The sequence below is a fragment of the Cyclopterus lumpus genome, chromosome 21, assembly GCF_009769545.1.
Source record: "Cyclopterus lumpus isolate fCycLum1 chromosome 21, fCycLum1.pri, whole genome shotgun sequence".
NCBI lineage: Eukaryota > Metazoa > Chordata > Actinopteri > Perciformes > Cyclopteridae > Cyclopterus > Cyclopterus lumpus.
In genome coordinates this window covers 11,002,573-11,028,494 of record NC_046986.1, presented here as the reverse complement: position 1 = coordinate 11,028,494, position 25,922 = coordinate 11,002,573, and the positions used below count along the sequence as shown (strand labels likewise).

The window sequence follows — 25,922 nt, the reverse complement described above, 5'->3', positions numbered from 1 at the left end:
GTACCAAACATAGCCACAATGTGTCAGTGTACTCAGACAATGGAAATTGCACCAAGCATCATATTATCATGTGTTAATTTAGGAAGGAACAGACCGATTCTACAGGACTATTCACTGGGAGGGAAAAACATTTCCTGGCATTTATTATTCACTCTTAGCAGAACTGTACAATTTGTACCCAAAGTGGAACATACAGCCCTTGAAAAAAATAAGAGCAACAAAGCAGCAAAATGAAATACTAGTTTGCATGGGGAAATTCTAACTTTTTGTACACGTTGCTGTTACAGTTTTAAAATTCACCTGTACAACATATACATTTTCCAATTTATCTATTAATTAATATTCCTGCATAGGAGTTTATACATTATCCTGTTTCTACATTTGGTTACTTGTGCATTAAACGTAAGTACGCTGTCCCAACCTACATGTCACTAGATGCCACACATTACATTCTCATGGCTAAGTAACTCAAATTAAAGCCTAAGATTTGTGGATAAACAAAACATTTAGCCAAATCATTCGTGAAATCTTTGTAGTTCTACATAAAGACGACTGTCCCCTCCTCACCAGTAAATTAACTTCTAGCAGCTGAATCATTTGCACCCTAGCAGGACCATGTTATTTAATCTAAACGGTGGGCTGCCAAGTGTCCCTTCGGCCCTTTAAGGCTTTTTCCATCTGCAACATCTGAACAGAGCATCCAGTCACATTTTCTTCAAGGTACGTCGTCAGTATCAGTGCTTTAATCGGACCCCCAAAAGATCCTTTTACCCATGTCCTTTTAAAACATCCCCTCACTGTCCCTCCACTGATCAAGCCCTGGTAAACAAGTAGAAGCCTGGCGCAGGTCAGACGAGGCCAGGTGAGATCTCCCCACCAGTGTTCTGCTCCTCCTGTTGCCGGCTGTTCCTTCTCCCACAAGAGCCTCTGAGAAGCTCTGCGGATTTGGGAGCAACTGAGCCAGTTTGCCTTTTCGTCACAGTACGATGCTGTCAGTATGAGATGATACTGGAGGAGGCAGGTCCTGAGCCAGCAGCATTTATCTGCAGAGTTCCAGAGGAGCTTGACCTTCGCATGTGAGGGAGCAGGTACGGGTCGCTTCCCATCTGGTGAACGTCGATCCGGTCCTCCTTCCTGTATGCCAAACACCGCCTTATGAAGGCCTGGGGGGAACAGTGTTAAAAATGTGCAGGTCAATCAGCTGTTTTAAGATATTATTTCATTCATAATACCTAACTTATTTTAAAATGTCTGTGTCCTCTTTCTAAGCAAGTTCATCTACCTTTGCTTCATTACTGGAAACAGGCTTGACAGGGAACTGAACATCTGTAGCTTTCAGTATGGTGTTCTCCTGCAGGATGTCCTGTTGTGACTGATTGTGGCCAAAGGGCTACGAAAAGTAGAAGCAGTTCTTAATAATCATGCAAGAGATTACAAAAACATTCAAGGGAAGAATCTTTATTGCCCTCCTTACCTTCCTGCCATACAGACACTGAAAAAAGATAACACCGACAGACCACACGTCCACCTTATTGGAGATCTTTGGAGGTTCTTTGCCAACCACAAAACATTCAGGAGGCAAGTACCTGGCCAAAATAAAAGAAACAGTTTCATGGAAAGCAACTTAGCGCATTTACTCTGAAAGTACTGTAATTAAGTACAATGTTTAGATACTTATCCTTTACTTGAGCACCCATTTATGCATATATTGTACTCCATTACATCTATTTAACAAATGTTGCTAGATCTTTTTTATATCATCATCATATTTTGGGGCTCCCTGTGGACGATAGTGGTGGTTGCTGCCGAAGGCCCACTGGAGTTTGAGCTGAAGGAGTTTCTGGATGAACCATTAGTTCATCAGATTTTGCATCGGTACCCATTGGTACCGATCAAACATTAGGAAATACTAAATCTTGTCGCTGATGGTCTCATTTACTTATTAGGTAGATCAGTATTAAATTCAGACTGTTTCATAACCAGTTAAAAGTTGCTCACAGTAACTTTAAGTGAATAATTGAACGGGGTATTTCTACACTGAATGTTCTTATACTGAATGTGATATATGTATATGTCGAACATTTAGACTCACCAGTAGGTCCCTGCACCCTGTGATGTCAGATCCATCCCATCCACACCATAGTTGTCATCATCCATGATTTTTGACAGACCAAAGTCAGTGATTTTGATTTCACCACAGGCTGTCCCATCCACCAACAAGATATTGCCTTGAAATAAAAGTAAAAGTCAGCACAAAAGAAGAAATGGCATACCATTAATTTGATGACTGCTTTGCTTTAACCCACTCGACTGTCGCTCAGTTTGCACAAGCTGATTAGATGTAGACCAACACATATGTGATGAGTCCTTTGTCCAGAAGCACGTACTTACCTGGCTTAAGGTCGTAATGGATTATGGGGGGTTTGATTTCATTCAGGTATCTTAATGCGTTCACAATCTGCATGACTATAGAACGTGCCTCCTTCTCAGACATTAGCTTATGCTGTTTCAAGTAGAAATCCAAGTCGTTGCCTTCGCAGTACTCCATGACAGTGCAAAACCTAATGAATGGGGGGAAATAATTAAGATTTAGGGCCCACATCTAACAGAAACCAACTTAAAAGTGCTGGAGATGCATTCAAAACAATGGATCAAGTGCACTAACGTGTCTGTGTCCAGTGAGAAGTAGTCATAAAGTTTCACGATTCTTGGGTGGTCCAGCTCCTTGTGTATTCTGTACTCTCGGCATGCATGTCTGTGGAGGGGAAGATAATTATGCTTTCAATAGCAACTAAAGCATGAGGTGTCGGTGCTGTATTCTGCACTGACAGCCTGGTGTTCGGACTTAGACAGGAATAACAATACACTGCAAGTAAAGACATCAGAAAAGCTTGTCCAAGTATGACAGCATTTGAAATACTAATCATTGTATGCTGCAGGTGAGATTACATACAGTATTTCTAAATGGGCCAACATACTTGTGATAGTTCTCCTTTTTCTCTTCTCTCCAGTTCTTGTTAAGTTGATGGATTTTCACAGCAGCATATCGTTGCTCAATCAAGTCAAAAGCCTGCACAACATATGCACAAAAAAGTTAGCATCTACTTGAAAAGCTGCTAAAAAGTATTATTTTGCTTTGACGTTTGATATAAACATGACTTACTTTGTAAACTTCACTAAAGCCCCCTCTTCCCAGAAGGTGTAGGAGCAGATATCGTTCATTCAACGTGGGATGATCTTTAAATCTTCGGATAGAAAAAAAACGACACAGAACACAATCAAAATTAAAGCTGGATGTCTCTTTGACAAATCTTTCAGCATAAGCTTTGCCAATACATGACTTGTGAGGGGAAAAAAAGGATAAGAAAGCTTAATATCGCCACTATGGATGAGGATTCTGGCCTTGTGTGTACATCATGTTCCACTGTCAATGCAGTAACTGTGAAAGAAATTGTGTCAGACTCACTGTGAACTGTCTTCATTATTTATTCTCTTCAGCTCCCGAATGTGAAGGTTGCGCACTCTCTCCAGACGCTCCAGCTCCGCCTGGATCTCAGCTTCTTCCTATAAATGATTCAAGCACAAATACACAAAAGCACAGAAGGAACTTCAAAACTCTGACTACAAAGAGAGGAACTCATCAAAACCCTCTTGTACACAGCTGACTAGTTCTGAATTAAATATTTAACGCTTGACTTAATACGGAGTCTGTCTGGAGCTGTCTATATCGCGTATTCATGGTGAAAACAATGAATACATCAACAAACTATAGGCTCGCTCCATCCTTAAAGTGATTCACACAAAAGGAACAGTGGTTCAGCTCTGGAAGCAGTACAATCAGGCTGAATTTGTTTTATTATCTTCACATTAAAAGACAGATTTCAAAAGTGACCGACTCCAATTAGGTTTTAACTTGTAAACCATATAAAAAGTGCCATTTAACATTATTATATTCCTGGTCCTGGATAAATTGTGAATCTTGTGAAATTAGGAATACATACGTGCATGTACAGGAAAACACGTTAAATAAAGTTTTTAATGTAGCTGCAGGTTCAGCATTGGGCAAACCTTCTTGAGATGTCCAAGTCGCAGTTTGAAGATCTCTTCCTGTTCATGGTACTCCGCTAGTGTCAGCCTTTCAGGAAGGAGAGAGAGAAATAAAACGTGCTTTACAACAGTAGGTTATGCCAAAGAATCAAGCCAAAGATGTTATACACTGCATTTGAATGGCTGGTCTGATATCTGTGATTTATACAAGGCATGAACTTACAGCTGAGGTAGGCTGGGTTTTAGAAAGGGGTCATTTTCTGCTCCATTCACTGCCTTGGTTTTGCGTTGCTTTGGCTCCGAGTTTGTAGTTGGTGCTTGGGAGTTGCTAGAGGATGGAGGTTTCCTCTTAGCTAGAAGTTTTCTCTGCCTCTCAATGTCCTCTCTCTGTTGGTTTATGCACTCTTGCTGTCTGCAGATGGAAAGCAGTGCTATTATAAAATACTACATTTTATTTGTATAGCGCCTTTAAAAAAGAAAAAGGTACTCAAGACACTATAGTATATACAAGTACACATGCTCCAATCCAACGTCATATCAAAATACTTCATTTGTCACCATGATACACACGATCAGCAAATATAAAAGTTGCATTATTTTTTGGCTGCACCAGAAATTAAATCAGACCCACCCGTTTGGGCCGATCCTTAGAATATTCAGGGTTAGTCGTGAGAAATTTCCAGAGAAGCTGTCAAACACTTAAATAATATATATAAAAGTGTGCTTCACTGTGACAGTAGCGTTTCTTAAAAAAATAGCTTGTTTCTCTCAAATATAAATAAATACTAAATATTACCAACAAGAAAATAATTATATAATCAGCTAGAAAACATCATGATCCATAAGAGACAAGCTCACTAGAAAGGGTTCTTACTTCACAAGGTTTTGGAAGGCATAGCCGTCAGTCCACTGTTCTGTGAATGACGCTCCATGCCTCACTGTAGTGAAATGACCTAAACGAAGTCTATCTTGCATGCTTTTCTCCCGACAGGCCTGCTTCTCCTGGGTGCTCTGAAAAACAATTAAGAAATATATTTATATAGGTTTGCAGACATACAAGGCATGTTGAGTGTTCATAAAGGGTTAAGAAAAACAATACATTTACCTTTTCTATGAGCAACTTCTTGCTCATAGTGATGCATTTATTCAAGCGTTCCTTGTACTTTTCAAGTAATTTTTGTTGTTCGTCTATCTGTCTCCTGAGATCGCAGTTTGCCTGTGATGCGAGAAAAAAAAAAACTAAAATCAATAGCTGCCCAAATTATATTATTCTTTCAATCCACCAATTATTTCAAATCTGTTGAAATGTTGAAAATCAAAACAAATTAAAGTCTGTTCTATTATCAAACATTACTTTGGCAAGCATGGTCCAATTTGTTTTGCATTCAAGTAACATCACAGCCCAGTCAGGCCTTTGTGCACAGTAGTAAACAGAGGGAGACTTCCTCAATTACCCGTAGCAAATCATCAATTCTCCCCTCCTTCTTCTCGAGGTCCAGATTCTTAGTGCTTTCAAGGGCAGCCAACTTCAACACTGTGAGGTCAGTCTAGAGTGGAATACAATCAAGGAAGTTGTTTAAAAAGCTGCCCAGAACAAAACATTGAAGAGCAAATACAAAGAGATGGTGGCGTCACGACACAATCACCCCCCTCACCTGAACAAATCTATCCGCTAGTTGCTTTGGATGTGCCATGTGGTCGCCAAAAGACTGACTAGTAGGAGATGGGCTATTTTGTATAACCTGCAACAGAAGAGAGTCCTTCTTCTAAGACAGGGCAACACCAAAAGGAGCAGCAAAGAGATTTTGAGTACAAGTTGAGGTGTTACTTACAGCGATACCCTGAGCAGGGTGGGAATGTGAGTTCTGGGGCGATCGAATCACTGGTGGGGGACCTCTCACAGGACTGGACCCATTTCCTCCCTGGAACTAAAAGGTTAAGAGAGGAAAGGTGACATCACAGCCAAACATTTGATAACAGCAGATCCACTGTGGTTCTTTACTGTATCACAGTATTCATTTTAGAGACAGGAAATTAGAGTTTGCTTCAATGGTTAAAAGACTAATGAAGCGCATATTACTGACTCAACACCTTTAAATGTATGAAAACTTACATCAAAATAATCACTTATTTTGGGTCCTCGGACAATTGATTTCCCTATGAAAGGAAAGAGGGAATTTAAGGTTGAATATTTCTAAGATATAATGTACGCAAGAGAGGAAATTTAACGAGTTTAACACAAAGACACTCACCTTGGCTGCTCTCTGATTGGATCTCAGGTTTCCTTTTTCTGCCTCTGGGCGTTTCCGACTGTTTTTTCTCTGGTGTCTGAAAGAGAAATTGTATTCTTCACGTTTAATATTCAATGTTCTTTTATTTATTCGGTCATAAATACGACACAAAAAGGCTGTTTTGACCTTTAGACTTGTTTATATCTTATCAAGTTGGCAATAAACTGAGCCTACATTAAGCATTTATTCCAACACTGAATCAAATGACTTTTAGCAATAAGAATAACAGGCTGTACTTTTCCTCTTGTGATTGCTCTCATTACACTTTCATGTCAGTTTTGTCCAGTCTTTATGTTGAGTGGTAGAAAATTCAAACAGCTCATATTAGAATAACTTTAGTTTAAAATGTCAAATATACCTACCGAATAAGCAGGAGAACTACCTCTTTTCACGTCTGACCCCTATCAAAATGAGAAAGACAAGATTTTTAGACGAACATCGTGAAAAAGAGCAGCAAAAACTTGTAACCTGAAGATTGTGCTTACAACCTAGTTACGGGTAAAGCCTGTATTGATTCATTTATTATCTAGTTATTCATAAAATGAGAATCTTTATACACACACACACACACACACACACACACACACACACACACACACACACACACACACACACACACACACACACACACACACACACACACACACACACACACACACACACACACACACACACACACACACACACACACACACACACACACACACACACACACACACACACACACACACACACACACACACACACACAAGATCTGAACAGGGCCTCTAATCTCACTCATTAATTGCACAGCTCTACATCAATATGCAAGAACAACATTTACTTATACAATAAATTAACGGATTTAGAAGTGATTATTCTTTAATAGTTTGTGCCAATAGTTTAGTGTACCTCTGACTCCTTGTCGCTTGAGGATCCAAGGCTTCCATAACTTTGATTTGAGCATTCATTATTAGTCAATCCCTGAAAAAAAATGAAAAAAAAGAACTTGGGATAAGACACAAAAACACTATTTGGATCAATTATGATGTACCAACAACAATATTCACTCACTTTGGTTCCTGCACTTGTGCTGCCAGTGCTGCCTCCTGTGCTACCGCCAACCCCGCCCATAAAGCGTGCCTCCAGCAGCTCTTGTCTACGGGGGTCTAGGCTGTGCAGCTCCTCCATGGTGCCTGGGAGGATTAGCAAAAATTCAAAGTATGTCTGTTATTCAAGGATTGGATTAATTTAAGTCTCTAAATGCTCCCACTCAAAAGCAGATGACAGTCGCAATGAGATTGAGAGCAGAGTTAAAATAAAAGGTGACTTATTTGGTCACATATACAGTCTCAAACCATCACAGGTGATAACATACTAGTCTAGACCAGAATATAGGTCAGACCATCTTCATGGATAATCCCTAGAGGTATGACAAAGACCGGCTTCAGCTTAATATTACAAACAAATAATAGACACTTAAATAGTTTATGAAACTCAAAATTCAGAGTAGACGTCCAGAAGGAATCTCGGCCCCACAAACCCTATTATCCTGAGAGTCCAGGAGCAATGTTTCAAATGCTAGGCACTGATGAATACCGTGCTCCTGTGGGACTGTTACGTGAGCTCCCTGGGCTTTAGTGTTGTTGCTGACTCAGAGGGGTCTGCCCACTAAACCTGTGCTTTAAATGACAACCATTTTGAATCTACAAAAAGGCATCAATTTAAATGGAGGAGAACCTAACTGATTGAATAATTCATCTCAATAACAACAAAATCACAACAGCTGGGAACAGAGCAAACTTGTGGTCAACAAAAGATTAGTTAAATAAAATATAAAAAACATGCTAACCCTTAACATGTATTTAAAGCCACACAACAGCAGAATATGGAGTTACGTCTTCACTATATGACTAAAATACACCATACTAACTAGAGATGGCATGATATCATCCAAATATATATATTAAAAGATTTTCCAATTAATTTATGATGAAAATAGTTGCAGCCTTACTGAGAAGGTCCTTTATGTACAACATATTATAAACCCACAGAATTAACGAATGTACTATGCAATAAACAAGGAGAAGATGTAGAAAGTCAATACTACTTTTGTATACAATACAACTACTTTGTTGACATATGCAAATGATAAAACCAAACACATACAAGTCGCAGTGTCCCGACAGCCTTAACAATAGATAAACAAAAAGCCATTGATTTTAGCCTCTAAAACCAAAATACTGTCTGCTAAAACTGGCAAGAAGCCCCAAGGAAGCACCAAAACAGGCTGGTGTGAATATACATCTCATCTGGCCCGGGAACACCTTAGCTGGGGATGGTTGATTGGGAGAGGGAAGTCTGGAATACCCTGCTGCCCAAGTGACCCTTTGATAAGTGGCAGAGGATGGATGGATGGCAGCTGTTAAGTTATACATTATAATGCAGCAGCCAGCACAAAGGCCCATTTCAGTGTACAACATTAAGCCACTGAGGAATGTGTCGTAACAGTAAGATACAGTTGACTCACTAAATAATACTGACGTGCAACTATTTCAGCAGATCCCGAAGTTGACCCCCCACAAAAAGGCACATACACTCACACACACACAAATAAGGCTTATATCTAGCTACAGCTAAGGAGCAATGACCCACCAACTATAACATGACAATATGATCAGCAGCATAGATAAAGAAAAGCCTCCATTGCATCTTCAAATGGGGATAGTTTTGGGCAAATGTTGTCAGAATGTTTGCATAACTAACCTTCTGGTCACTTGTCTGTATTCAGTGATAACTTAAACTGTGCTACATGGGCTGAAAACCAGATTTATTGATACAATTATGACTGCTATGATACTCTGTACATCATTAGAAGTAGTACGCTGAAATGCAAGGAAGTGACAATTCTAGCAGCACAGACGCAAAGGATACGTAGGCCAAATTCTGTAGTTATTTATTATTTATATAATTTAATTATTAGATGCATATAATTGCAAGATAAGCACAATGAATCATAATTATGATGTGCATGCAAGTTGTAATTGGACCTAAAATAATGATGTGGTTTATTGAAATACATTCCCCTGTATTAACATGTTTTTCCCCAACTTCCAACCTAAATTGTTTATCAGAAACCTCTCGTCATTATCTGCACTACACATTAACCACATACGATGAAGCGGTGATCAAATATGGAGGAGTTAAACGTATATATTTACTTTTGCCAACACACTTTGGCTTGATAACACCTAAAGATCACATTAACAGGCACAAACTCTCCCATGCTTGCGTACGCGGGTTTTTAAAAAATGTGAATTTTTAGTTACAGTCAGGCACGGGTCCATTTCCTCTTCCTAAAGCATCTCAGAGACTCAGTATGCTTGTCACATTTCCCATGTTGTGTCTGTGGTCAAATCATATCAAATTTGCAGTCTATTTTGCTGAAGTAGTGACCTACTGCAGGCGTCTTTAATGACTAGATGAACAAGCAACACTATTTTGCAATGAGTATACAGCAGTGCTAAATATTCAGCCCTGTAAATCACCAAGACATAGATAGACAAGTTTTCTCACTTGCAACTATTAAAAATGAATAGCACATTTTTCACCTCAATACAGTTTGGATGGATAGTTTAACTCATGTGGTGAGTTAGCACTGCAATATATTCACGAGAAACAATTTTTTTCACATGTTTAATCTATTGTTTAATTATGTGATTGTACCTATAAAAAAAACCCTAATCTTTAGGGAGGTGGTGTTGTAGCTGCTGGTTTTCCAGGACAATCTTATTCTAGCTGGTCTGAGATGCCTCCATAAAAACACCTCACTTTTCACCCAGATTGTTAATGCCAGTTTCCTATCACAACTACAGATCAGCTGTGTGGTTTTCCACAAGGATTTCCCTTTGTCTCAAACACCATGGCCTCATGCATAACTATTATCTATATTCCAGCCCCTGCAGGAACATGTGGTTGAACCCTTACAACTCTTGCTGAGGATGTCATTTTAACTCTGTGCTGCTGAACAGACTGACCACCTGTTTAAAAAGGCAGACACTTGGAAAGTCATAAAAAATCTCCAGCATACATTGGGTTGGATTACTTACCTCTGTTAACTCATTGGGCATTTAAGCAACAGCACAGACAACAATAGTCTACCAATGTCCAATATGTACCAGTGTCATACAAATGTAGACAACATTTCTTAATTCATCTAAATCAATGCATAAAACATGAATACTGAGACAATTAGAAGCTACCTCATTGGTCAAAGCTAAGTAAAAGTCCTCATTCATCACACTATCCAGTGGAAACTATTGAGGGAACAAGTCGGTGTGATAAACATAAGTGACAACTACATTGTGTCACTAAAAAGACTAAATAAGCTTCATGTATTTGGCTGCATGTAGGTTAGCAGCCTGTATCCCACGCGACATCGAGTGCAACATGGTGGTCTTTACTCTATCGTTAAGTTAGCGATAATAAAAAAGGTCAAACAAGGCTACCTACCCTCCAACACGGCGGCGTTAGCATAACTACACCTAACGCTTACATTATGGTCTGCCATACTGTCAAAGACCATCGGCCGATCCAAGGCAGTTAGGGTGATGATTTACGTTAGTCACACATGTAACGTTAAGTTAACGTTACATATATCTACTGTTGGTAGAGAAACGCCACAGCCTAACGTCTCACACAAAGGATGGCTAACACCTAACTTATCCGGTGGCACAACGTTCACCGTCACCCCAAAAAAAGCTAGATTTTTCTCCGTGCATTTAACGCTACTAATTCATTTTACATCCATCTGTAAGTTAACTAGGGTCCGCTCATGCAACGGCAGTGTGCTTAAAGAAGGATGCGCCGATTACAGCGGCTACCCCGTATTGCTCACGTACAGGTTTATCGCCATTATGCACGTTTTGTCAATAGGTTGCTGCACGAGCCTGGTCGTAGCCCGACGGTCCCGTGTCTCCGGTGCTAAGTTCCCAGCTAGCCAAACGGCTCCACTGACTCCGGAGCTGACGCGTTAGTGGAACGCTAGCTAGCAAGAGCTGGTTTTGCCACCACGATCTGCTCGGTCGTTTTAACACCATTTCCTGTTCGCCCTGCACAAAATGACTAAAAGGGAGCAAGCAGAAAACACACGTACGCCTTAATACGTGAATCAATACCTTCCTGGGCCTTCACCACTGCCGTGGTATGTTGCTGAAAACACAGTCCGTGTTGGGGACGTGGAGAGCTGGGACCAAAGATGGCGTCCCCTCCAAACTTCCACTACTTTGGACACTCATCAAGCTACTTTTCGTGTGTTGGTACTGCAGCGCACACGGTTAATCGTCCACAAAGGCTGTGAAATTGATCGTCGGGACATGCCACAGTTCGTTTTACATGGACACGGTGACTACCACTGAGAGAAAGTGTCTAATTAGGATCTGCTTTTGGGGCACAAACCTCTTCACACCACAGCAGAGCGTCCTGGCTCCGGGGCCACCTCTCCGTCTTCAAGTGGTTGCCAATGAAACGTCATAAATCGTGTGCACATTTCTTATCGCGAGGATGTTACATTTTTTTCTTAACGTCAACGACCACATAAAGTCTACTTTTAAAGTGTATATACACTGCACGCCTGAACCATGCATAACTACATTTTAGGTAAAAGTTGTAAACAGGTGAAAAAATCACCGGAAATGATGATGTTCGGAGCAAACAAAAAATAAATATCTGCCATTTTTCCTTTGAAGATATTAAATTACTGTTGGACGATATCAACTGGTCGCGGAAGCCCATTTCAACCAAAAAAGAACAAGTATATAAGTCAACATTATGAGGTGCTATATCAAAATTCTGAAATAAGTACCAATTATACCAATTAATTCAAAAGTTCATCTAGTTTTCCATTTTCCGCTTGGACCTTACAAAATGAAATTGATATAGTCATCTCTAGATATTAATACAGTGATCTTCAGTATACAAAACCAGGTAACATAGCTTCAGTCGAAGTGTTTATTGCATAGTTTTGTTGTAGTACACATATTCATTTGGTTATAACAGTTCAAAAAATGAATGAATAGACCAGTGCACAGTGGGAAGTTAAGATGGTGGAGGTGGATATCCTTTCCTGTACTTGCTCTGCATCCAAACTCGGTGCATTGCAACTTTCTTTCCTCTGTTCACTTGGAGTCGTCGGTCCTCCAGATTCTGAATTTCTTCCAGTCCAGCAATGGAAAATAAATCATGAATCTCTTCTGTAAAAAAAAAAAAAAAAGAATACATATGTAAATAAATGCCTTTTTATTTCCTCTGCATTAGTCTCAAACGCCACAGAGGCAGAGTGACTTCATTATCTACTCGGGTAAACATTATTCCACTATATCTTTACAAGGCAAATCATTTTTTTGCTGCCACTAATGCTCTGAATCCATATGGAGAATCTTTAAATATAAAACATATTCCAATACCCACAAATACCCGCCCAGGTGTTAACTCCTCCAAAGTTCCTAAAACCTCAAAATTCCCAGAAAGAAATACCAAGGACATCGCCCAGTGTCCTCAAAAGTAGTTATGGTCCTGTAAGTGAGGAGAAGGAAATCTCATGGTTTAGAAATACCTTTAGTGAAAAAGTACACGCAGGTTCCATCTCCTCTTGTATAGAAATTTTCTGATAAGCACCGTCCTGATTATAAGAGATTAAAAGGTTAATAAACAAGTAAAGATTAAATACATTAAATTGTCAAAAAAAACACTCCACACACACACACAGCAGTGTATAGAGAATATTACACCAATTAGGTTAAGTAGATACAATTGCTGTATTCAGGTGTGTGTTACTATTTGGAGGCTCACCTTTCTTAAACCTGAGTTGTGAGAAGTCAAATCTCCCATAATCCCGGAAGAGAAATATCCCTCCATATTTCAGGTATGTAGATAGTCGGTTCACAATTCCTTGTAGTCTGTCAGTGAAATGTCAATTAACAAAACCCGGCCATCCCTCAAATGTCAACCTAACCACTGTACAGTTAATATGTTGTACTCAATGACATAATACAGTTATATATATATATATATATATATATATATATATATATATATTAGGGTTTGTAAGGACTAATGCTGTAGACCAAGCTAAATGTGATGGTGGGCACAGGGGTGTTTTAGGGGTTGTGGAGGGCTAAACAGGGGCCTGACAGGTAAGAAATGATATTGGCTCTCCTCTGTCTTTTAATTTTCACCTACCGCTCCGGATGAATGGAGGAGAGCACAAAGACTGCCAGAATAACATCCAGGCTCTGAGGAGGGAAGGGAAAGGAAGCCCTCTCCTCGCAAATGTCATGGACAAAGGCGTGACACACAGAGTCATGGTAGTCTGGATGGTCCTACATGAGGAAAATAAAGTAGGCTGGATACCAGAATGTTTTATAGTCACACAAAGTCAATTTCCAAATGGTAGCTTATATAGATTTCGGCAACTGTACAGTGTTTGTATTACAGCCATCTATAACAATAATACTATGAACAAATGTCACAGCACTAACTAGCCATGATTTCACTATCACATGTGTCGTAAATAATGCAATGGCAGTGAGAGTTTGACCTTTGCACTCTTTCTGTAAGTGGCTGCTTATAAGAAATATACGTAGGTACAGTATACTTTTGCACTGAAGCTAATTCAGGTTAACATACAGTATCACAAGGAATGCTGCAATACATAATCCAATAGATATATAAAATTAGATTATATAAATTATATACAATACATGTTCCTTTGGGATCTTATATTATATTGTGCAATAGAATGATAGATTAAGTAAAATTTTCTGATATAAATGATGTACTCGCAAAATGAATGTTTACATTCTTTTTTACACTAAATATGACACGGAATTATCAACTAAATTTGGTAATGGATATCAAGGAAATCTACAGAATATGAAAAGAAAAACATCCCATATTAGTTCAAGATTTAAACTATTTGAACAGATGAAAATGAGTTATTTATTTGCCACGCCCCCCAAAAAATAATATTTTATACTTAAACCACTTTAAGTCTTCTTCTTAACATATTAATTGATTGATTTAGCTGTAGCTGCTAGGCAAAGTTGCCCATTGTGTGAGGGAACAATGGTGTGAACTATAAAAACTAATTTGAATGGAGATTTTGGAAAGCACAAAAGATTGACGTTAACAATAACTTTATAATGAATAATTAAATGTATTTCTTCATCAAAAGTTCATGTAATCTGTCTAAATATGTTAGCAGTTTATGACATGGTGGAAAACCTAATCTGATATGATGGAAATGCTGTCAACATATTGTCCACATGATCAATGTTTGACTTCATATAGCTTTGGCAGGTGTTTTGTTTAATATACAGTATATGTATATATATATATATATATATATATATATATATATATATATATATATGTGATATAAGTCTGAATTGCTTTGAACAAATGTATCAACCTCAATACTGTTCATATATTCATACAATACTAGCAAAGCTTACCTTGACCAGCTGAATGGCACATGGGGAGAAGTCACAACAGTATACATATGCGTCCGTTTCTCTGTGAAGCAGAACAGACAATTTAAGAACTCTTAACCGATTACAAATACAGTACAACTGCAACTTGTCTTTCATGGAAGCCAAGATTTCACCTTTACTTATTGCATATTGCCAAAAATTGTATATTTGCCTTCTTGAAAAAACAAATGGACAAAATAGTACCAAAACAGAAAGTGAAAAGTGTTAAATGTCCTCATGGCCAATGCTAAATTGAAAACGATCACATTATAAATTGTCATAGAAACTCTCACGGTGTGTTACACTTCTCCCCACCATTCCTTTCTTTCCAATTTCCGTAACCAGAAACTGATTTTAGTGCAGATTAAGCATTTTCATGGCCACCCTCTAGGAGTCCTTGTGTAAAGAAGCAAAAGAAGGCCTTTTTCTCAGAAGTATTTCGTAACAATACACAGATTAATTCCCCATGTATTTTTTATTTAAGTTTAAGCTTGTATTTCAAATTGATCATTTTCTTCAACATTCAATGTTAAAGTGTACAAGCAATATGGGAACATTTCATGCAATTATAATGACTATATTTTCCTCTTGTCCTGTAATAATATGTTATATCATTCACAATAAGCCACAGTTGTGTGCTGATTGAGGGTGTGTAGCTGGATAGTGTTATGGTGCATGCACTTATAACAATAACATGATAAAGATAACTACATTTCACTGCCCATTATTGTGTGCATTTGAATATGTTGCTTCTGTAAACATGTGTTGCACTGAAAATTTACATGATCCACATGGATGTTGTTGAAAAGGTTAAATTAAATGGGATATATGGAAATATAAAATAGTTACTCACTTTATGGAATTAACGATGGGAAATGTGCTGTTACCAACCCCACATCCAACCTGTGAAAAAAATTAATTAGATTGTGTTATATATTTTTTAAGTGCTGTTATCTAACACTTTTAGTATAGCAACTTACAGCCAACTATTGCCACAGTTGTGTAATGGTCCACATGCAACAATCTATATTAAAACAATCAGAATTAAAATCAATACATGTGAACAGAAAACAGAACAGAAAACCTCCAAGATCCTAAAAGATGCATGCTGGCCGGGGAAAGCAGGAGTTTGTATGAGAGCTTCAGTTTCTTCTGGTGCTGCTCCCTGACAGGACTCCTTCTGATGACTGGGGGTGTCTGTATTTCTGTGTGTGGGTCTGTTGTGTTGCTGGATCCTGGTGTCTGTGTCTGTGCTGGATCCAGTCAGTTGCGGGTGTGATGCCTGCTGATCAACCAGATACCCATTTGTGGTTTGACTTTTTGCACCTGAAGGAAGCAATTCTGGGAACTCTAAAAACAGCCACTTGCGATCTTTAAAGAACTTTTTCTGGTGCATCTTGTAAAACTTGTCCCAGTATTGGCAAGCCTCTGTGTCAAATTTACCTGTGTGGAGAAGACATTTCATATTTTCAAAAATATTAACCCCAATCAAATGTAACTCGGAAATTTTTTTTTGCAGGGATGCATTCTTGCCTTGTTCCTCTAAAGGAATGTGTGTGCAGGAATTTTCTTTTGCCTTCTTCCGTGCATTTTCTTTATCCTCTTCTGTCCATTGCACATGATCCCTAACAAATAAAACATTACAAATGCTATTGTTGATACAGCTGCTATTGTTGATACAGCTGCTATTGTTGATACAGCTGCTCAACTAGTAAACATAAAGAAAATATAAAACTCTCAACTGTAACCCTAAATCTCAGTCAAGTGCTGTTAAAAGTAGGGACACCTATTCTGTAATCCTACTATCTCCATGAAAGGTATATACAGATGGGTGGTAAATTCACTGACCACATGTTGTGCTTAAAGATGTCATCAGTATTGGTCAGAATCCGTGAACCAAGTGGAGCTGAAGGTCTTCCTCCTGTCCAATGTAGTCTTGACGACAATCGGCTGAAAGTTTCAGCCAATTTGGCTCGAGAGAAACTCTGCAGTTTATACATTTATTCTGTAAAAACACAAAGAACAAGAGTAACAACATTTTCTATATTCAGGCAAAGATCCCTGTGTACTCTGTTAAAACCCCATTTGTTTTGGTTGTCCGAAGATAATATAATGAGGACACTTTCCAACAAAGTGTTTGTTTTGGCAAGATTAATATAAGATTAAGACTGAACATCCTGTATCCTTGACTGTTACTGTTCAAGATGTTTTTGACATGACCCCACTGACCTGCTGGTGTTTCAGTTATTATATTATGCTGTGCAGCCACACGTCAAGTGGGGATCCCAAACTTTACACAGGTACCAAATGGAAAGCAAAGTTTTGATACAAAATTTGTTTTAATGATGCACTTATACATCCATTACATGGGACAGTGCTGCCAAAGGAGTTTTTGGTTGGCTAGTTAATTAAATGAAAACATCATACAGCTTCAATGTCGGAACACACCAATACAGAACAATATAATACAGTCAAAAAGTATGAAATAATATAATTGTTCCGAGCTTAAAGCTATTTAAGGGGAAATCAGACTACGGTGGTAATACAGCGATGCTCTGAGGGCGCTAGCGTTCCAAGATGGATGCCGTGTGCCTTAATTGCTCGACTAGAAGAAGACGCTAGAGGAGAAGGAGGAGGAGGAGGAGGAGGACTACAAATATGGAGCGAGTTAGCAAGCATTATTTGAGTTGTGAGTAGGTTTGTTAGTTTTTTGTTTTGTTTTGTTTTATTTCGTTTTATTTTATTGTTTTGTTTGTTTCTTAGTTAGTTAGAACAGTTATTCCTGAATCTGCACACTCCGGTACATTAGGTGGCGGTATGCAGGTAGACAAGTTGGTTGCGATCCGCCAGTCAAATTTATAGAAGAAGAAGAAGAAGTTAGCAAGCTTTGGTAGTTTATTGATGCGAGACTATTCCAGCTAACTACTTTAAACTGCTGATATCGCGTCTTTGTTTCGTTCCCGGGCAACTCCCCTATTCACCTCACGCCAGGGTCATATGTAACAAACCAGGTGCTACCTTTACACCTTTACGTACACAAAATATCAAGGCGCTCAATCAACAGCGCTAACTTTAGTTGGCGTTAGCTGTCACCTTTTCGTGTTAGCTAGCGAGTTAGCTGACAGTGAAGCTAAGGATGACTTTCCACAGTGGTCTCGGAAAGATGGACACTCCTCAGTGAGAGGTTTGGACTGTATCGCCCTCACCTGGCTCTGCCTGTGCTCTTGGGGTCAGCTCGGGTTGTTGCCTCCTGTCATGCTACCAGACCAGTCATCTTGTAGAAATACGTGCCACCTGCTGATGGCGCCGTGCAGCAGAAAAAGAGCCGTAAACGCCACGGAGCTGCTGAGCCGGAGGAGTCGTGGCATCAGGGATGCTGGGAGCCTGATCAGGCACAGTATGGAGGTCCTTCGAGGTATCCTACTTCAGGTAATGGAAGAAAATATACTTCAAACCATTACCTCTAACTGGCTGGTTTTAATGGATGCTTTAAAATACTATTTCCTTTGTCATTGCAGGACAACAGGGATTTCATTAACGTATGGAATAAGAGCTCAAAATCTACAATAATGTATGAGAATGGTAAAATCTACTTAGAAAATTACCAGAACTGCTACAGTTGGTGAGTGTTCATTCATTTTTAGTGTTCATTCATTTTTAGTGAATTACAAAATATTTAAAACTGGCATTAAAGTAGTATTATACATGAGTTAAGTCAAGATCACTGCAGGACAGCTGTGAGACACAGGTCATTTTCTTACTAAAAGTACAGCAATAATTCCACACCATGATTTGGTTATGAAATATTGCCTCCCTTTATTATTTTGGTGGCAGGGCTTTTCACTCTAAATAAATAGCTTCCCAAACACAGTTACCATATTTATTAAGCTATCTACCATATACAACTGCTGTGTTGTTAAAGCAATGAGAACATGTGTGTATATTGTCATGATGTTAATGTACATGGCATTCAGGTGTAAAAATGTAAGGGACAACGGAATAATGTTTATACTCTGACACACAATGAGTGATTACATCTTCTGGTTTCAGTGTTCATGCAGAGCCTCAACTTTTATACAAACTGCCAAAGAGATCTAAATTGGAGAAATTTGAAGATGCTTTGCTGTGTCAGAGCCCACTTGTAAGTAACAAACTGTAGCTGATTTCTTTTTGTTATCAATACCAAATTTAAACATCCTGGGTTCAGATTGTGTCATTTGTCTCGTTGACAGGACAGGACGTTAGCCTCCCCCTCTGCTCAAAAACCCAGCCTCTTGGTTTTGACCGCCAATAACTGGCTGTATCGCCTTTCAGTTGAAACAGGAGAGGAGCTGCAGAGAGTTTATCTGTCTTCAAAGCACAAGTTCAGGTATTGTCAAGGCCCTGAGTTCTCTGTTCCTACAGTGAAGATAAATAAATGTAGCCTATTCTCAGTTTTAAAAAGTTGTTTTAACCTTATTGTATGTTTTTTTTGGTAGGTATCTCAGCTGGGATGTTTCTCAAGAGATGTTTTATGTTAAATCTGTTCAAAACAAGGAAACTGCTTTCGCACGACAGGTAAGTTATGGTGTCAGGGTACTTCATTAAGGGTAATAAAGCTGAGGATCTTGCTGTACATGGATATTTGATAGAAGATTGCATAAATCTAAGAAGAAAAAACAAATATATTATATAATATGATCAGTGAGGGAATTCAGGTATCACTAGTCAATGTCTGCAACTGAAAAAAAAAAAATACCATTAGAATGTTCAGAGCTCAAGGTGATTTCTCTGAATTGCTCATTTTGGCCAAATAATAAGAATAATACAATCAAGAAATCCTAATGAGCAGTACATTTTCACATTGGAGAAGCTGGAACCAGTGAAAAATTAATTAATTACTCATTTGTTTCCCATAATGTATTTTTTAGATTGACTAATGCGATTTGCTCAACTGTTTATTTGTACTACTTATCTTAAATGATCTCTTACATACATCAGAGATGAAAGATATGACAAATGTATCTTTGTGTTTATTTATTTTTTATTCACAGGCGGGTATCACTCACAATACGGTGATGCACCTCGCCATCTTTCATGTCTTTCCTTTACAAATTGTTGGCATTTTGGACATCAACAAAAAGGTATGCAGATTGATTTTTGGGTCATTATTTTTATGCCTGAGGGAGTAATGTTGTTATAAAAATGTAAATCTTATTATTTCAGGTATTTGGAAATGGTGTTACCGATGTTGTTCTGTCCCACGGTGTCCTTGTGGTGTCTTACAGCAACAAGTCAGTGAAGCTGTACAGCTTTGAGCACATTGTTCAAATGGTGGGTATATTTTAATGAGTTTCCTGCACACTGCTGAGCATTCTGCATTTTGATTTAATCAGATTTTTAGACATTGTGGAAATATTTGAATATTTAATGCTTTCTATTCTTCTGCCTCATCTTACTCGGCTTACAGCTCTTTTTAGCTGATTAACATTTTCTTTGTTTTCAGTACTTGACAGAGAAGCTAACGCTTGGAAAGCCGAGTTCACTTCTTGGTGGCGAAACTGTGGGAGATGTTCCGTTTGGTATCCCAGTAAATATACAGATCACAGGTAAGTCTATTTTTAAGTTTAGACCGGTGGTGTGAAACATTTTAGTTGATCTACTTGGCCACTGTAAACAAATGTTTTTCATTACAAAGTAAATGGAGAATTTTCTTTGTCTCAATGCGCAGAATGGCCGCCAGTGCTTTTTGAGGTATCGTGTGCTAATAACAGTGTCCAGATTGGAGGCTACCCGTGGCATTACATCTACACACCAATGCATAAAAATCACAAGGGCACTCACCACATCTGTTCTCTCAAGGACAGCACTGTGGTAAGTTTAAAGAAGCCTCTTTAACCATACACTGTAACATGATGTTTCAAATAATTTTGTAATCTGAGTACAAAAGGTAGCATACGCTTGGCCATGAAAGAGACATATCCCCATTCTTGTTGCATGACAGACTACCCAGTTGGCCAGAGCTATTGAAACTGCGAGGGTAAGAAGGGCCACAGATGTTAGTGACAGCGCAGGATGGAACCAAACCTGTAATCACTATTCAGAACCCCATTGTGCACATGCTATTTCTGCACATGCTATACGAGGTTGTCTTCTCGAGATAATGCCAGATTCAGTGTCTTTGGTAACATTTTTTATATTTATTTCTTACAAGAGACCATTGCAACTAGGGCTGCATAATACATTGTGTGGAAACACATAAAACAACATTCAAGCAGCTACAGTTCCCAAAACACAGGAAACCATAGTGTTGCTTGCCCTGATTAATGTGGTGCACCTGAAATACTAGTAAAATATTGCTGCTTTTTGAGTAAAACAGAAATATATTTGTTGTATATTTTTGAAATGATACAATATACACATAAGTACTAGAAACCTAATTTTCAAACGGCACTTTTCCACTTTTAAAGCTCTCTAGAGCTGCAGCACTTTTCACAACCACCTTCTTAAGTCTACAGTGGCTGAGCTATAGTCGAACCACAAGGTTTGAGTGGAGTATCACTAAAATAAGTGTTATCTTTTACACCATGGTGCGTGCACAGGTTGTTGATGCTTTGCAGACTGAACTGCACAAATCAAGTTACATATCGCAGAAGAAAGTTGTCAAAGTGAAAGAAAAATCATACTTTACTTTCCGTGCGTGTGCGTGTGAGTGCGTGCGTGCGCGCGCGCGCGTGCGTGTGTGTGTGTGTGTGAGAGAGACTATGTGCCGTTTTCTATACAATTAATGTAAGTCCTAGTTCATTTGATACATTTTAATTTTATGACATTAGGCATCAAATGGAATACAAAACATGAACTGCTGCTCTCTAGAGAGTGATGGGATTTTCTTCCACCCTGACGACTCAGGAAGAATCGTTCATGTTGGACCCGCCACCATAAAGTGAGTGCTACAGTCAACATTTGCATCTCAAAAGGAAGATGGTGGTGACATGTGTTTTGGTAGAGAGTTTTCAGCCCATGTTCTGTGCTCTATGTACATACAGTATGATGCATGTTTTTTAAATATTTATTATTCTTGACATGTTTTGTTTTTTTCCCTCAAGTGTCCTGAAAATCCTTGTTGAACTGAACAATGATTTCCCATCAAAGGTAGTTGAGGATTTCTCTATGAAAACCCATAGAAAAAACAATGTAAGTCATTATTTACCTACTAGCGAACTGTAAGCTTTACTCGCATACTTTGTTTACCTTGATCCTGAATCAGCCTCATGTAGCACTATAAAAACTTTGGTCAGACAGTTTTCGGGCGGCTGAAATGTAATGTTTCTACTGCAGCCTACCTCACAAGTCACAGTCACAGTCACCTCATCGGGCCGAACAGTGAAGAAAAGATTTCAGCAGCTGGATGATGATCCAGATCAAGATGTAAGTGATCCAGTGTCTCTGTAAAGAAGATGCCTACTTTATAAAATCTTGTGTCTCACTTTTTTTTTAAGGTCTCTTCATATTCTATATTTTTCTAATTGTCAACAAATATCATGAAAAAACTAAACGCAACAATACATTTTACAGACTTTCCGTATTGTGGAATATGAGGACGAGCTGGACCTTTTGGCAGTCGTGGTTACTAATGGTGAGGATGGAGAAGGAAGAGCCCAAATCCAACTGCATGACAACCAGAGTGGGCAGTTACTGCGGACTGTGCATCTGCTTGAACCTTGGGACGAGGTGAGTGACCTAACATGACTACCCACCTGAAGCTGAAGTGTCTGTGTATATGGATTCATGTGTGCTCCTTTTTTATTTGTTTCAGACTTATCGACATGAGTTGTTTTTTGACAAAGACACAATTGTTCATATCGAACAGAAGAACAACAGCTTCTGCTGCCATGTTTACAAGCTCATGGTTGCCAGAAAATAAAGGTTTCATTTTTCAAGACAACTCAAATAAATGTTTCCAACTTGTGTTTTTGTACAGTTTTTCTGTGACACTCATTGCTTTTTTTTCACATCTGGATTACAGTGTCATGTCTTTTGTGTGAAATGCATTAGATAATCATTGTTGGTGCAGAGACTACACTGATTTAAATTACTGATATACGTGTGCTGTCTCACACCTATAAACATTTGTACACGCCAAGTTACTCTGTATTTCCACATCCTTCTGTTCATCCAAATGTTAACTAATTCAAAAGTGGGTTTGACGCAATGTCATGGAAAAATGTGTTAAATATTGGCCATCTGCAACCCGGCCATTCCGTTCTCCTTCTCACGGCGTCCATGTGAACAGGTTCTGCCTGCTTTCCCAGATGGTGTTGTGGCGCATTCCTGAGAGCAGAAAGATAGGAAGAAATACAAGAGGACTATAGAATAATAAGATGAGCTGAACTCTATTCCCAGAGTTTAGTAACACAGTTACATTAAGGAAAAACACTAATGATACATTTTCCACCACAGTTACTGATGAAAATTAGCATTCTTGCAAACTCAGGCATGTTAACATGTTGTAATGTGATACCGATAATACATAAATAAATTTGAAGTAGCTGGTTTGGTATCAAGCTACAGGTGTTCCAAAATGTTAGATGTTGTAGTTGGAAGTTATTAGCGTAGGCTATAGTACTAGTAAAAACATGACTTATAAGGATTACTCAAACGCATCAGTCGGGAGCATTGTTGCAAGAACCTCTACAACTCTGATTAATCATCAATAAATATATATGTTTAACCATCAAAACTACAACACGGGTTTCCTTCAGACATTTGCGCAGCCCTCCGGGTCACGTGACCGAGGTCCCTCCTCAACGCCTTCCACTTGAAGTAGTTGTAGCTTCGGCAGCAGCTGCTCCGTCAAGTCGCCCTGTGCTGCTGCTCAACACTGACGGTCGATGGAGAACTTCAAACAGTTCCTGGTCGCGTTGTCCTCCGCCGTGGTCGTCGGGATCGTCTCCATAATATTCGTGGCAAGATGGGTTTGCCACTACAGGGAAGGGTTAGCCTGGGATGGAGGACAGGCGGAATTCAACTGGCATCCGGTCTTGGTAGTCAGCGGATTTATTTTCTTGCAGGGATTCGGTGAGAGGAGTCTTTCTCTTGAATGAGTGTTGAGACAAACTATGTGGGGGTTGTTTTGAGCAGATTGCTCAAGGGCATGTTGCACAAGGAGAGAGGTTGCGGCTGATTACGTGTGCGTATTTAGGACTGCGAAGTCCACCAACTTGAGTGGTAAAGTGTCGAAACCACAAATGGGGACGTTTGAGTAAATTGTAAGTTTAGTCTGACAACACAGCATCTAGCTTGCATAAGCAAAAAGAACCTTGCGCCTGCAAAGTAATTTATATAATGACAAAAGTATGGTTTATGGTGTTGACAATCAGCTTTCATAACTTACTTTAATGTGTGCCTGTCAGACGGGAAAACCCCACTTAAACAATGTAATGGGTTATGCCTACTTTTTATGTAAACATGGGTTTGATATTCTATATAAATAAACACATGATCTATAGTAGTTGCATTAAGAATTGTCTGAATAGGACTTCTCTTTCAGCCATCGTTGTGTACAGACTCCCCTGGACCTGGCGGTACAACAAACTGTCGATGAAGTTCATCCATGCAGGCTTGCACTTGCTAGCCTTCATCTTTGCTGTCATATCTATGGTGGCTGTTTTTGACTTCCACAATGCTGCCAAAATCCCCAACATGTACAGTTTGCACAGCTGGCTGGGCTTGGCAGCTTTGATACTGTTCTGTCTGCAGGTAAATAAACTCTTACTTCAAGATGATGTGAAGTAAAGTGACATTAAACAAAGGCCCCTGGTTGTGTTTTGCAGTGCTGGTAATGACAACTACATAGTTTAATCATTGTGCACCTTTTATTGTTACACTGTTTCAAACCACTGTACTTTTAGCCTATCTTTAATACTATTTTATGAAACTACGGACTGGTTCAAAACATTACATTGACAACGTTGCATATCTTGGCAACAGCTTGCGTCCATGATCTTGTTAGCTAATGTCATTCTAATACACTGTGACCCTGAAAAACAGCTATAACTCTTCAAAAAACACCAAGTCATAGTGAACAACAGTCTGGTTTAGGACAATATCTGATAAGTACTTCTTTTTTTTTTGTCTCCTTCAATGGGCAGCTTGTTCTTGGAGTTGGCATGTACTTGATACCATTTACACCTGCATCCTGGAGAGCAGCGTTTATGCCCCTCCATGTCTACTCTGGTCTTTTACTCTTTGGCAGTGTAATAGCTGTAGCACTCATGGGCATCACAGAGAAACTCATTTTTGGCCTGTAAGTATTATTTATTTTTTAAGGCTTATAGTAGTTTATGAATAATGTTAATGTGCTACTTCAGAGCGGGCATAACTTTATTTTTTGATCCTCATCACCAAGGAGCAACCCGAAGTACAAAGACTCTCCCCCAGAGGCAATTTTTGTGAATGTTCTGGGAGTCCTTCTAGTGGTTTTTGGAGCTCTTATCCTTTGGATTGCCACTCGAACCGCTTGGAAACGACCCAGTGAGCAGATCTTGCATACTCTGCATACCAATGGGGAAGCTGACGAAAACAGCAAAGTCGGTCCATCCTTGGCTGAGCTATCTGATGCAGCTGACGCTGAGCCCGATGGGGATATCAGGAGGAGGAGTTACAAATTAGATGATCAGGAGAACTGATGACAACATCAATGACTCTGAGTCGATACTGTATCCAGTGTTGAATGTATGTACACATAAAGAAATCTATGTATGCTGATCATTCCATATCACGTTCTATTGTGCTCCTTTTTGTACTAGTTTTCTCTAACATGTATTGCAATCTAATGGCGAGATACTTTATAACAAGATTCACGTGATGTGGGAATACTTTCTATTGACACACACTTTTGACTTTTTCTATACTCTTAAATCCTTTGTATTGTCTTTTTTTCAAATTTGTCAAAACCTACATTTCACAATAAATATGTGCACCTTCTAAATAGCATCTTATAGTAATTTAATATTTAAAAAATATGCAGAGAGAAGATAATAGAACACAGTACCATGAGCACCAGTGTGTAATTGTTCTAATGACTACATTTTAT

General features: G+C 38.9%; 4 protein-coding genes across 4 annotated transcripts; 2 read left to right on the top strand and 2 right to left on the bottom strand.

Annotated features, from left to right (window-relative positions):
* Positions 1-110: 110 nt before the first annotated feature.
* On the bottom strand, positions 111-11,976 carry tlk1a (tousled-like kinase 1a). Its single transcript, XM_034561279.1, is given in 24 exon segments — positions 111-1,163; positions 1,283-1,390; positions 1,475-1,586; positions 2,093-2,228; positions 2,392-2,561; positions 2,666-2,755; positions 2,979-3,070; positions 3,164-3,245; positions 3,467-3,564; positions 4,069-4,135; positions 4,271-4,459; positions 4,922-5,058; positions 5,153-5,263; positions 5,502-5,594; positions 5,703-5,789; positions 5,880-5,975; positions 6,161-6,204; positions 6,300-6,375; positions 6,701-6,739; positions 7,230-7,301; positions 7,392-7,513; positions 11,495-11,537; positions 11,539-11,571; positions 11,573-11,976. Coding segments are annotated over 24 exon segments (2,310 nt in total). The 5' UTR covers positions 11,615-11,976; the 3' UTR covers positions 111-992.
* A 336-nt stretch (positions 11,977-12,312) lies between these two features.
* mettl8 (methyltransferase like 8) lies at positions 12,313-18,157 on the bottom strand. The gene is made up of 10 exons (XM_034561970.1): positions 18,055-18,157; positions 16,697-16,853; positions 16,382-16,473; positions 15,933-16,291; positions 15,702-15,751; positions 14,831-14,891; positions 13,557-13,696; positions 13,167-13,273; positions 12,931-12,996; positions 12,313-12,568 (listed from the first exon to the last, which is right to left on the bottom strand). The coding sequence occupies exons 2-10, from the start codon at positions 16,846-16,848 to the stop codon at positions 12,414-12,416; spliced, it is 1,182 nt and encodes a 393-aa protein (XP_034417861.1). The 5' UTR covers positions 16,849-16,853; positions 18,055-18,157; the 3' UTR covers positions 12,313-12,413.
* On the top strand, positions 17,469-22,795 carry dcaf17 (ddb1 and cul4 associated factor 17). The gene is made up of 14 exons (XM_034561969.1): positions 17,469-18,277; positions 18,367-18,470; positions 18,899-18,989; positions 19,081-19,217; positions 19,327-19,405; positions 19,882-19,971; positions 20,054-20,161; positions 20,334-20,436; positions 20,559-20,701; positions 21,661-21,770; positions 21,934-22,021; positions 22,166-22,255; positions 22,403-22,558; positions 22,644-22,795. The coding sequence occupies exons 1-14, from the start codon at positions 18,104-18,106 to the stop codon at positions 22,749-22,751; spliced, it is 1,581 nt and encodes a 526-aa protein (XP_034417860.1). The 5' UTR covers positions 17,469-18,103; the 3' UTR covers positions 22,752-22,795.
* An 819-nt stretch (positions 22,796-23,614) lies between these two features.
* On the top strand, positions 23,615-25,817 carry LOC117750687 (cytochrome b reductase 1). The gene is made up of 4 exons (XM_034561972.1): positions 23,615-23,905; positions 24,378-24,586; positions 24,979-25,133; positions 25,236-25,817. The coding sequence occupies exons 1-4, from the start codon at positions 23,719-23,721 to the stop codon at positions 25,513-25,515; spliced, it is 831 nt and encodes a 276-aa protein (XP_034417863.1). The 5' UTR covers positions 23,615-23,718; the 3' UTR covers positions 25,516-25,817.
* Positions 25,818-25,922: the final 105 nt, after the last annotated feature.

Excerpts from the sequence above, each read along its gene's own strand:
- mettl8 (XM_034561970.1), bottom strand. The coding sequence starts at position 16,848 with ATGTATAAACTGCAGAGTTTCTCTCGAGCCAAATTGGCTGAAACTTTC. Across the intron at positions 15,752-15,932 it reads CATCTTTTAGGATCTTGGAG|GTTGGATGTGGGGTTGGTAA; the intron begins GTTTTCTGTTCT and ends TTTTTTTCACAG. Across the intron at positions 13,697-14,830 it reads GTGCCATTCAGCTGGTCAAG|GACCATCCAGACTACCATGA; the intron begins GTAAGCTTTGCT and ends TTCCTCATGTAG.
- dcaf17 (XM_034561969.1), top strand. The coding sequence starts at position 18,104 with ATGCTACCAGACCAGTCATCTTGTAGAAATACGTGCCACCTGCTGATG. Across the intron at positions 19,218-19,326 it reads TCTTCAAAGCACAAGTTCAG|GTATCTCAGCTGGGATGTTT; the intron begins GTATTGTCAAGG and ends TTTTTTTGGTAG. Across the intron at positions 21,771-21,933 it reads GTTGGACCCGCCACCATAAA|TGTCCTGAAAATCCTTGTTG; the intron begins GTGAGTGCTACA and ends TTTTCCCTCAAG.
- LOC117750687 (XM_034561972.1), top strand. The coding sequence starts at position 23,719 with ATGGAGAACTTCAAACAGTTCCTGGTCGCGTTGTCCTCCGCCGTGGTC. Across the intron at positions 24,587-24,978 it reads TGATACTGTTCTGTCTGCAG|CTTGTTCTTGGAGTTGGCAT; the intron begins GTAAATAAACTC and ends TTCAATGGGCAG. Across the intron at positions 25,134-25,235 it reads GAGAAACTCATTTTTGGCCT|GAGCAACCCGAAGTACAAAG; the intron begins GTAAGTATTATT and ends CTCATCACCAAG.